At 36.2% G+C, this 12,387-nt stretch overlaps 1 protein-coding gene across 1 annotated transcript in view; it reads right to left on the bottom strand.

Moving 5' to 3' along the window:
• Positions 1–12,387, bottom strand: part of LOC118405888 (myosin light chain kinase, smooth muscle-like) — a 42,324-nt gene that overhangs the window by 8,616 nt on the left and 21,321 nt on the right. Inside the window, exon 2 of the mRNA XM_035805714.1 lies at positions 858–948. Within this exon, the coding sequence (XP_035661607.1) occupies positions 858–948 (91 nt within the window). The remainder of the gene's footprint in view (positions 1–857; positions 949–12,387) is intronic.

The following is a 12,387-nucleotide window of genomic DNA, read 5'->3' as shown; positions in this document are numbered from 1 at the left end:
CATTAAAAGAGAAGTGTCCTCATGCACTTCAGTTTACTTTGTTTGACTGTATTGTAATATGTATCACTAGAGTTTTGGCCAGCCAAAAAAAAATTACAAGAAAAAAAAGAAGATAATCCCTACCTACCAACCCTAATTTTTTCAGGACTGAAACAGGAAACACAACATTTTTTTCCCTAGGCCTAACCCCCAGGCCCTGAGGCATAAATGTCAGAACAGATCCAACCCTGGACGTACTGCCCTCTGCTTTACACAGCGTTAATTTGTTAGCCTTGACCGGAAAACCTCTGATCTATTTTTGGTATCAGCAGAAATTCTGAAATGTGGTGGAATCTTGCTGTTCAAAATTCTTGCCATTTTACCATCCTCCACGGACTAAAATTGGTACATATGGAAAAGGTTAGAACTTGAGACTGTTTGCTGCGGAAATCAAGTTTGAAAAAAAGTTTGAAAACCTTTTTAAACTTCACAATCATGCATGAATAGTAAGGAGTATGCTTCACAATATCCGACTGAAAGTGTAAATGATCATATCACATCTCAAGAATAAGCTGGATAATTGCCTTCAAGGATGTTGGAATGGCTAGCAGAAAAAATTCAGCTTAATATTTGAACTTCTTTTGATACAGCAATGTCATATTTAAAGAATTTTTGATAAGACAGAAAGAAACTTTGTGGACTCAACCGATTACAGCCAATATGACAGTAGATCAAGTTGAAGGGGCTACCCACATGTTTTGAGATGAATAAATAAATAAAAAATAATATGATATGTTCAAGTGCCACCAATTTTTGATAAAAAATAGATAAATGTTTGTAGATGATTTTCTTAGTGTTGTAAGAAAAGTTGTACTTACTGTCCCAGCTTGTCTTTAACATCGTACACCTCAGAGATTTGAGTGTCTTTCTGCACACATACATGGCCTAGCTTCAGCAGGTCCAGCGAATCTGTAACAAATATAGTAATAGGTTATTAACAATAGTGATTAACTAATAATAAGTTAATAATAACTTCTGCACACATACATGGCCTAGCTTCAGCAGGTCCAGCGAATCTGTAACAAATATAGTAATAGGTTATTAACAATAGTGATTAACTAACAACAAGTTAATAATAACTTCTGCACACATACATGGCCTAGCTTCAGCAGGTCCAGCGAATCTGTAACAAATATAGTAATAGGTTATTAACAATAGTGATTAACTAACAACAAGTTAATAATAACTTCTGCACACAAATATGGCCTAGCTTCAGCAGGTCCAGCGAATCTGTAACAAATATAGTAATAGGTTATTAACAATAGTGATTAACTAACAACAAGTTAATAATAACTTCTGCACACATACATGGCCTAGCTTCAGCAGGTCCAGCGAATCTGTAACAAATACAGTAATAGGTTATTAACAATAGTTATTAACTAACAACAAGTTAATAATAACTTCTGCAGACACAAACATGGCCAAGCTTTAGCAGGTCCAGCGAATCTGTAACAAACATAGTAATAGGTTATTAACAATAGTCATTAACTAACAACAAGTTAATAATAACTTCTGCACACAAACATGGCCTAGCTTCAGCAGGTCCAGCGAATCTGTAACAAATACAGTAATAGGTTATTAACAATAGTTATTAACTAACAACAAGTTAGTAATAACTTCTGCACACAAACATGGCCTAGCTTCAGCAGGTCCAGCGAATCTGTAACAAATATAGTAATAGGTTATTAACAATAGTTATTAACTCACAACAAGTTAATAATAACTTCTGCACACAAACATGGCCTAGCTTCAGCAGGTCCAGCGAATCTGTAACAAATATAGTAATAGGTTATTAACAATAGTTATTAACTAACAACAAGTTAATAATAACTTCTGCACGCACAAACATGGCCTAGCTTCAGCAGGTCCAGCGAATCTGTAACAAATATAGTAATAGGTTATTAACAATAGTTATTAACTAACAACAAGTTAATAATAACTTCTGCACGCACAAACATGGCCTAGCTTCAGCAGGTCCAGCGAATCTGTAGAAAACATAAAGTTGGTTAGTTACAATCATAGTGACTAGGTTGATAATAAGCAACCAGTATTAACTATAAAATGGGAAGTGTTCACAGGAATCTAATTGCTAAAATGATAAGGAAAAATGGAGTGTTCGCAGTGGTTTAATTTTGCAATTGAATGTCAAAACACGAGGATAGACGGGCGGGAGACAGATATATCTAGTCTTAAGTTTTCATTGAGCTCAACATAAAGCATATTTTCCCATTTACATTATACAGTAAGCAGTACTTTGTTCATCATTTTCTGTGTTGCTTTGTATTTGCTAAATACATGTACATGTATGAACCTTGAATAAAGCCAAAATGATATTTAAAAAATGAGTCTTTAATAACAAGTAAATCAATCATCACTCAGTAATAATAAGTTGACACCTTCCTTTATGAGTAAATGTTACGTAACAAGTCCTCAAACAAATTCAAGAGGTTGATAATGTTACAGACAAACAAATGATAACTTATTAACAAGTGTTTTCAACATACACACGTACATGCTGCCAGTTGTAACAACAGGAAAACTCTGCATGATAGCACAGTAAATAGACTGGTAGGTTTTATAACCCAGAGTGCCTGTTGAATAAAAATCATTCTTCAATATTTCATCAACCAAAATGTTCACATAAATGTATGTATCAATGAAATTGCAGTTAAACTGAAGGAATGTAATAATATCACCAGGGAGACTTTGTTACATGGCCATATCTTTTTTTTTTTCATTTGCTTATTCTCCAATAAATGTATTTTGGTACACACAATTTTAGGGAGTGAAAATAGTCAGATTCCAGGCTTCCTCCCAGCCATCTGCTTTGCATTTTACTTGGATTAATGAATAAATGTGGCCTCCATTCCAGTAAACTAAGCTTGAATATAAAAAATTCCAGTTTGCTAAAGACTTAGGATAAGCCATATTAAGAATGTCCCTGTTATGTTGCTACAATGTACATGTATACATTTCTTTGCAACATTTTCCTTTCATTGTTGCCAACTACTGGAGTCCCCAACTGTGTTAGTTCAGGTTGGCTGGGCCCTTTGTTATGGTGCAGCCTCTTAGAACAACAAGGAAAGGTGCGGCTTTCTAAACACCAGCTAAGGAGGCTTAAATAGTCACCTCCTGTACCTTAAGACATACGCAAACATTCTTAAAGAAACTGTATCTCACCCAGAACTTACCTGGTGTGAAAGATTGTGATGGTAGCAAACACTCAAGAAATGTACTAAGCATGTTTAAAATACTTTGGGAGTTGCTCTTTTTTTAACACATTGTATTACTGAATAGAAGAACTCAATTGTGCTACAGTTGTAAGAGGTACAGGGTATGGCAATCTGTATATACATAGAAGTTGAACTATGCCCTATTGCTAAAATCAAACACTAAGTAATCTAATCTAATTTAATCTAACAGTATGGACCATCTAGTTAATGTTAAAGCTATTTACTTTAGAACATTTTAAGGTCAATAACAGTATGCTGCTTCAGGAAAGTATAGCATTGTCTCAAATATAGCATTACACTAACTGGAAGGGTGTTGCTGAATTTTTCAAAGAACGATTAATGTATTACCTGCTACATTAGCTGTCAGACCAACTGTATAAAACTAAAGTGTGTAAAGAAAAGGCTGATTAAGTTCTTTATAAATAGCATGCACGGCTGTTAAAATGCAAATACTGGTTTAAGAATTTGCAATTGACATTCTCATCATTATTTCTCATCCTATGAAATATCATTAATTTTTTATATACAGTTGACTAAACGTCATCGGTTAAACCAAATTGAAGTTCTATGAAAAAAAGCAGCTTGATAAATCAGTTCTCACGAACACAAAAGTCATCAAGATCGAAGAAATAACCAAGGGTGTCTTAACCATACAATCACATTATACAAACACATCTCAAGCTTCATATTTAACATTACTACGAGACGAGAAGAAGCCGAACAAATGTAATAGAATAGTTTTTTTAATCCATGTTTTAGATTTGTCTTAGAAACCATGTTTACTGTATTACTACCTTTTGCCTGTACTTTGTCCGATAGGGCATGAATTTGCTTTACTATTGAATACACAATACAAAGTCTGCACATAATATAGTGATCCTGGGGTAGTCATGACCTACAGTGCACAAAGGGCAGAGAAAAGCACATAAAACCACAAACTGGATTCAGGAATCGCAACAATTTCTTGTTTTGTTTTGTTTTGTTCCAGGACACTAAAATTTTCTCCTGTTACAAAATATGTGTTCTTCTATTTATATATCATAGACTCAATGTCACCAGTTAAACCAATGAAGCTCAGAGCTGTTAAAAAAGCAGCTTGATAGAACAGTTCACATGAACACAACTGTTACAGTGAACGAAAGACGTAACCAAGGGGGTCTTAATAACCAAGTATTACATCACATTGAATACACAATACAGTATTTCTGCCCATGATACTGTTATCCTGGGTACTAGTAATCTCCAAGCAGATCCTACGGTAGCATAAGATAGTATCAAAAGCTGGCAGAGGAGTGAAGCCGGCTTAGGAGTGTGTTTTGCTACCGGGCAAATGGGCACCTCTTGACTGACTACACTCCTTGGCCAGTTTGGTACTATCTTATGCCATTGTAGGATCTGCTTGGAGATTAGGGTACTAGTATTGACCTACAGAGCACAAAGGGCAGAGAAAAGCACATAAAACCACAGACTGAGAACCACTCACTGTCATGTAATCATCGCCATGGTGATCTGTACTGCAGGGGGGTGGAGTGTGAAACACACAAAGGTGTGCATGTACATGTCGTTAATTATGTATGGTGGGTTAGTTTCTGTTCAATGCACAGCAGGGATAAACAAGTCCACTAGCCCTATTGTCCAGGGCAAGTGAAAGTGCTGTTCGGGCAAGTGCATGTCCTACCCCACTTGTCCGATCGGGCAAGTAAGATTTTTCCATTGATTTTAGTGCAATTTTGGTATACTTGTTACTTTTTACAGTCATGACATCAAGCAATTGTCTACAGAGAATTCCACGCATATACTAGTAACAGTGACATTTGAATTTTGGGCAAGAGAAAAATTGGTTCGGGCAAGTACATTTTTTATGTGCTTGCCCGATAGGACAAGTGGATTTTAGAAAACTTGTTCAACCCTGCACAGTGTGGGCTATACCCTTATAATGTAGGAACATTATTCTTACAGGTACTGTAGTAAACTGTGTTATATTAACTGGGAATATAGACTGAATGTATAAAGTCTATGAAAGTCCAAAGTTGAAAAATCACAGTTTCAGATTTATAACTTAATTTATGCTGTAGAACTGTATCTGTATCTGTATCTATATAGCCGGTATAACTGCCTTTCGGCGTAACACACCAGCTTCTGTATCTGTATCTATATAGCCGGTATAACCGCCCTTTGGCGTAACACATCAGCTTAACTGTATACATGTGAAACACAAAAATGAAACTTCTCAGTTGAACTGGGGAATGGAAGAGTCTAAAAATTTAACTGCAAAAATGGAATATGAACTGTGGCTATGATTAGATTATAGTTTGGTTTGAAAACACACTTTTTACACACTACAGTTTGATGATTTAGAACTTATAAAATCTTACAGTCACGACAAGATTCTTTAAGAGTCAAGACCTTTCCAGTTAATGAACATCCCATTCACAAGTACCTGTAAAGGTTTTGTATTGTTCACCTGTCTGTTGGAATAACAACAGAAATGAACAGGTATTGAAGGTGAAACAATAACAATACAAAGGCTGCACTCAACTGGACATATCTAAACACAATGGTACCAAAAACCAATTAGGCTGTCCAAACTCAAGTTTTGTTGGACTGTGCATTTCCCACTAAAAATCATTGTTACAATAGACACACCAGGTACACACAGGTACATTGCACACCTGTACACCTATTGTTACAGGTAGGACAGGTAAACACAAGTAGGATAAGTGAACCAACGTCATGACTATCATACTTTGAACTCCAGTCACAGACAGAAAATAGAGAAGGCAACTTGACAATGCACCATTATTTTCTGCTTATTATGTTACACTCAATGTGAAAAAGAATTGCATTGTATATGCCAAAAATAACATTGTATATGACACAAAAATTTAGGGAATTGTTACAGTACTTAACTGTTATGAATGTTTCAAAGGAAAGCCCCAACACATAATGGTTGCACCAATTAAAAGTCTATCACAAAACACTTTGATCACCGCAAGCAAGGACGTTGAAATAGACTTAATAGGCCCTCTTTCAACCTCCTTGATCACTGTTCTTCTTTCACCAGTTCCAGAAAAGAGTTACCCCATATCCTGCCTTAAATTCAGTACCACTAGAAACATAACAAGTAGGATATTTATCTAAACTGCACCCACACGCTTCCGTAAAAACCACTTCTTTCCCTGTAAAACACAACAATTCTTTGTACAATTTGCTTTGGGTGTGTTTTGTTGGGATGAGGGGGAACAAATGTACAAAAAATGGAGAAATGAAACAAAAACAGAACGTTACAACAGCATGGAACAGTCCAGTTCCAGACTAGATGTATCATTATTCAGTTCAGAGAGAGTTCAGGAGAAACCCTACACCAAACTAAGACCTGGTTTCTAAAGAGGTACATTGTAAATCTGGTATTTCAAATGCAAGAAACAAAACAACATTGCTACAAGCCTGAAATGTGCACTATATTTGCAGCTCGATTCAAACTATAGAATGACATTCCTATGAAAACCACAGGCAAACTCTTATCACAATAGATCCCACCTGACACATTGTACCTAAAACTCGCCTCAGAGCTAAATGGCACATGTGTGCTGCTATTTTGTATTCACAACATATAAAACAAGATTGATACCAATATTCTATGATCTTATATATGCGGATTACTAGTATATAATACGACAGGGTAGAGGCTACAGCGTAGAGACTAAAATTGGAGTTTTAAAATATTGAAATATTCCCTTACAATGCAGCATCTTTAAACTTCAATCAATGTCACTTTAGATCAATGACTTGACTTGAAACAAAGGATTCCCAACCGGCAAAATACCCAACACATTCCTAGCATAATGATCAAAGTCTCTTTCAACATACTACCCTGACATACATTATATTATATTATATATAAATATATGCATATACTGTAACTCTATGGCCAACCACCTATATGCTACCTGTTGTGCCTAAAACCCAGTCTACAAAACAGAGCTACAAAACAGTTACATGTACCAAAGATATATCCCGGTTCAACAAGAAAAACCCTACTCTCTACCCTTATATAATCACTATGCATATATGTATATGTATACAGGTACCCCTATATATAGTCCTCACAAAAATCATACACATTTGAACATCAGCTAGCCACCTATATGCCACCTATATCAACCTGTTGCACCTAAAACCCAGATTACAAAATAAAACTCCAAGACAGTTACCTGTACCTACCAAAGATATACTCCAGTTTACAAAACAGAGCTCCAAGACAGTTAATGTTACATGTACCTACCAAAGATATATCCCGGCTCCATGCTGCCACCTGAGGAGGTCATGTTACTAGTGAGTGGTTCAAGGTGCGCGGGCGTGCTCTCACCTGTGTGCCACACCTGTGCTCATGTGAGTGTTCTGTACACAGGTATGTACCTGCCCTTTGTTCCAGGGTTAGCCCATTGTAAGGATGACTGGGTGTCAACAGGTATCCATACTGAGGGCAGTAAGATGGGGAAGGGCGGGGAATTTGAATATCAATGTGAGATCAGTTGGGCTTGATCAACTCAACTACATGGTTCTGGGAAAATCTATTTCAATTTTGTTACTATCAATTTTCTTCCAACGGTGACTGTTTTTTTTTACCTTTAAAACAGTCACTGTTGGAAGAAAATTAATAGTAACTGGATCCATAAGTGACTGATTGATGAACCTCTTCAATGACATTTCAATTCTGAAGGTAGGAATGTTAGGGATGACTTCTATTGTTCCATGTGTTTTGAAAATGAAAGCTCATTGATATGTGTACATCCAGAAGCACTGTGGTAAAAGGTGGGAAAATTGTTACAAACAATAAGGCAGATAGAAGCAATACTGTAACCCCCAAAATTCTGGAATTTTGCTTGCTGATACTGCAGTTATGGGAGGATATAAAATGAGCAGCAGTTATAGGATTATTAGTTTATTATTTTGTTCTGAGCACTTAAAAAAAATTCAAAGTTGCCTTTCTTGAAATACAATCATAAATCCTTCAATGCTGCAAAAGTTAACGAACCTTTAAATTTGATACCATGAATTAGCCTATTGCTAAAACTACATGACACATGATAGGCTGTTACCTTCTTATTAGCCTAGATACTTTAGGCCACACCAATTTAATTTCTTGGTTCACGAATTTTTTCATAAAAAATATGGAGCGAGAGGGCGAAATAAAAATAAAAATTGTAAAATGGTTGGGGTAAAGGTAACGGCTAATCCAAAACATAAAGAAAAAAAGTTTTCAGCTTGAAAAAAGTACAAAAATACTATTATTGTACAGTAACAGCACCTGTACCCACACTTTAAGGAGCTTATAATATAAAGGCCAATTTGCTACACCAGAAAGTTGGTGAATGATTTCATTAATGGTGAAAATTTGCTGAGTGGTAATTTTTATTTTTTTATTTTTTTCCAAAAAATAGGAGCGAGCGAATCCGTGAAGAAAGAAATTAAATTGGTGTGGCCTTACACTAGGAATGTTCTATATGAACATAGCGATTGATGTAGTCAATTGTTCTTGTAAAATCAAGTTCCATATATTTCTCCTACACTGGTATGCCTGCTTCTTTCAAAGTTCATTACTTATTGAAGTATAACCTGATATACTCTTGTGTCAACAAATTGATTAATGAGTATGCCAACAGAGTAATCATTGATACATACATACCCCTGTAGCCCGGTACATTTATATTGGGCCCCTCCCATTTGATAATTTTATTGATATCAAAGCTTATGGACTCACTGCACACATTTTTTTCTGATATATAACAAGTTTATTTGCAAAATATTTATTTTTAATTTTTAATTTTTAATTTATAAAGAAAAGAATGTCTTTCCAGATGAAAAAAAAATTGCATATTTGGCTGATTTTGATTTTGTACCTATTATTTAACGTTACATACTCCAACCTGAATGACAACAATGGTAAATACATGTATTATTGACTGTCATTGGCCCTGCTACTCTAACTATGCACTCTATCCACTTCAATATACATTTATGAACTTCAAGATAACATTCTAACCCTTAGCTGAAGATGTATGTATGTAAAAAGTGAAACTGGTGACATATGCAGTGACTTCCATGTCTCGGAACATGAACGGTCTACAACTTTAGATCTGTACTCTACACTGAATTCCATTCAAAGCTATCTGAGTGTTTTGAAAGACCCATTCAACCTATTGTTTGTTAACAAAGCACTTTATTATTAATTACAACAACAAGCTAAAACACAATTACATCACAAAACTTCCTCCAAACTTTCAAATTTTCACAAATTTGCAACATTGATATAATACAAGAATCAGTGTCACCCAGCTTATCATGTTTTGTGCTTCCAAGCTTAACAAAGGTATCAAAAGACCCATAGAACGTCATGAAAGCTCCCTCTGAATGACCATCAACATCTGCCACTACCCGTATGTATAACACTTATTCCTTCCCTAAACTACAGTTGTATGAACACTTCCACAACATCTGGACTGTCATCAGTTACACAGATTATCCAGACCTGCATATTTTGAACTTCCAAGCTCAACAACAATCAAATAAGAAAGAACCATAGAATTCGAACATTACCAAAGTTACCTGTTCTTCTGAATGAACCCACAACATCTGCCACTACCAGTTCTTGTATAACACTTACCCCTTCTCTAAACTATGAACACTTTCACAACATCTGGACTGTAATTAGTTATACAGGTTATCCAGACCTGCATATTTTGAACTTCCAAGCTCAACAACAATCAAATAAGAAAGAACCATAGAATTCGAACATTACCAAACTTACCAGTTCTTCTGAATGAACCCGTAACATCTGCCACTACCACTATGTATAACACTTACCCCTTCTCTAAACTAAGAACACTTTCACAACATTAAGGACTGTCATCAGCTATACAGATTATCCAGACCTGCATATTTTGAACTTCCAAGCTCAACAATAATCAAATAAGAAAGAACCATAGAATTCGAACATTACCAAACCTACCAGTTCTTCTGAATGAACCCGTAACATCTGCCACTACCTGCTTGTATAACACTTACCCCTTCTCTAAACTATGAACACTTTCACAACATCTGGACTGTTATTAGTTATACAGGTTATCCAGACTTCAATGTTTTGTACTTCCATGAATAGATTAAGGTTCAAGCTCAACAACAAACGTAAGACAGACCCATAGAACAGAACCAAACCTACTTGTACTTCTGAATGAACCTACAACATCTGCCGCTACTGGCTTGTAAAAAACCTTTAAGTTAGACCTTTAGCCTTAACAATGAACACTTTTCACAACATCTAGGTTATCATTCAGTTACTAGTAATACCGATTACCCAGATTGCATGTTTTCTACTCAGATTGCATGTTTCCTATTTCCATGCTCTGACAACAATAATCAAATGAGAAAGTCTTACCCTTACAAAATTGTCAAACCTACTTCTGAATTAAACTTACAACATCTGCCACTACAAGCTGGTGTAAAACTTACACCTACCCTTAACTATCAACATTTTCACAACTGTTATGCTGAATACAATGAAAAAAATCACACAGACTTACTTTCTAACTCCATATCCACCGAAAACAAACCCCGAAAACAACTCCAACCTCTGCAAGTCCCACGGGGGTAAAGGTTCGCTCTCCCAACCTTTGAACTGTCAGAATTTCAGCCTTCTGAGGCCCTTTGTAGCAGCGACCCTCCACACAATACCCTGCCCCTCTAACAAAGCCTGCTATCAGCCATGCTACTGAGCATCCCTCCTCTGTACCACCATTGGTGGGGACCGGGGAAAGTAGAAAAGAATTTAATGAGCCGCTGCCATGGCAACGGTTCTTACGTAGGAGCCTGTACCAACAACCGGAGGGAAAGTTTTGTGTCTTTAGTTGTGTAAATCTTCGGGAGGTAATCCTTAAGGTAAACATTCTTGGTTCCAGGCCACCATCAAGGCCTGATTCCATTTCTGATTCTGGAGAAGTGGACGGCCGGGCTAGCAGAACTGTAGGGTTCTTGGGAAATATTCTTCAAGACTTTTAGTTAGGAATAAATTTTTGACCAGAAGGGTTTGACTTCTTTCTTTTAATGATTGTAGCCAAGATAATTGAGTTGGTTGGATCAACTAAGCATCTATTTATAAATTTTAATGAAGCAAGACATTAATTTCGAATCATTTCAAAAGTCCACAAGGGCTATCTAAATTGGTTTCAATCATTTTTTTTTTCTTTTGAAATTTTCATAAACACCCTGGGAATAACCTACAGTGTAGTTCTCCTACCCCAAATGTCTTTAGAAAAAACATAAAACTATTTATGTTCCAACAGAATATCAACAAATTAATCTCAGAAAATCAGTATAAAAACACATCAAGAGTCTAAAGGAAATGTTGTTTTCCTCTAAGCCCTAAATTTTATCTTGTCCTGTAAATCTTTACAATAAAAAGTATGAGAACCAGGTAAATAAATTGGAATGGCCATAACAAAGTGGCCTACAAATCCAGACCACCTGGTGATACCTACGATCAGCCTTGAAGACTTCATACACAGCAAAACTTCATTAAGGCCACTCGGCTAACGAGCCCCTGGCTGTAATCACCGCTAAAACAAACACACAAACCGCGATTAGCGGTTCCGGAAATCCGGAAATTCCGAGGTTGGTGGAGGAACGCCAGGAGGGTTGGACATGTGGTCAGAGGTAAACAGGGAGAGGTCGCACGAAGGTCAGCCGCAGAGGACACACCACTTAGCTGGACTTTCTCTTTCTTCCTTCCTTTCTTTCTTTCTTTCTCTTTCTTTCTAACAGTATGAGAAGGGAATTAAGTTAGGATTTATAGGCGTACCAACCACTGTCCTTAATGTTCTCAGACCTTTTTATAGTGAAAATCTAAAACTATAGCAAGTTGAAAACAGACAGTAGGGAGGAAAAGTTGACTCTAACTATATCCACTTCCTGAAACTGAAAGGTATAGACTTTCCCCTCAGTCTATCTTTATTTCACTCACAAACATTTTGAAAAAGGACACGATTAAAAACACAAATACAAGATGAAGGTTAAAAATACACCTTGGACGACCCCTTAGTCAGATACACAAAGATCT

This window comes from Branchiostoma floridae, chromosome 18 (assembly GCF_000003815.2).
Source record: "Branchiostoma floridae strain S238N-H82 chromosome 18, Bfl_VNyyK, whole genome shotgun sequence".
In the NCBI taxonomy this organism is placed as follows: domain Eukaryota; kingdom Metazoa; phylum Chordata; class Leptocardii; order Amphioxiformes; family Branchiostomatidae; genus Branchiostoma; species Branchiostoma floridae.
This window is presented reverse-complemented; position numbering and strand designations above follow the sequence as displayed.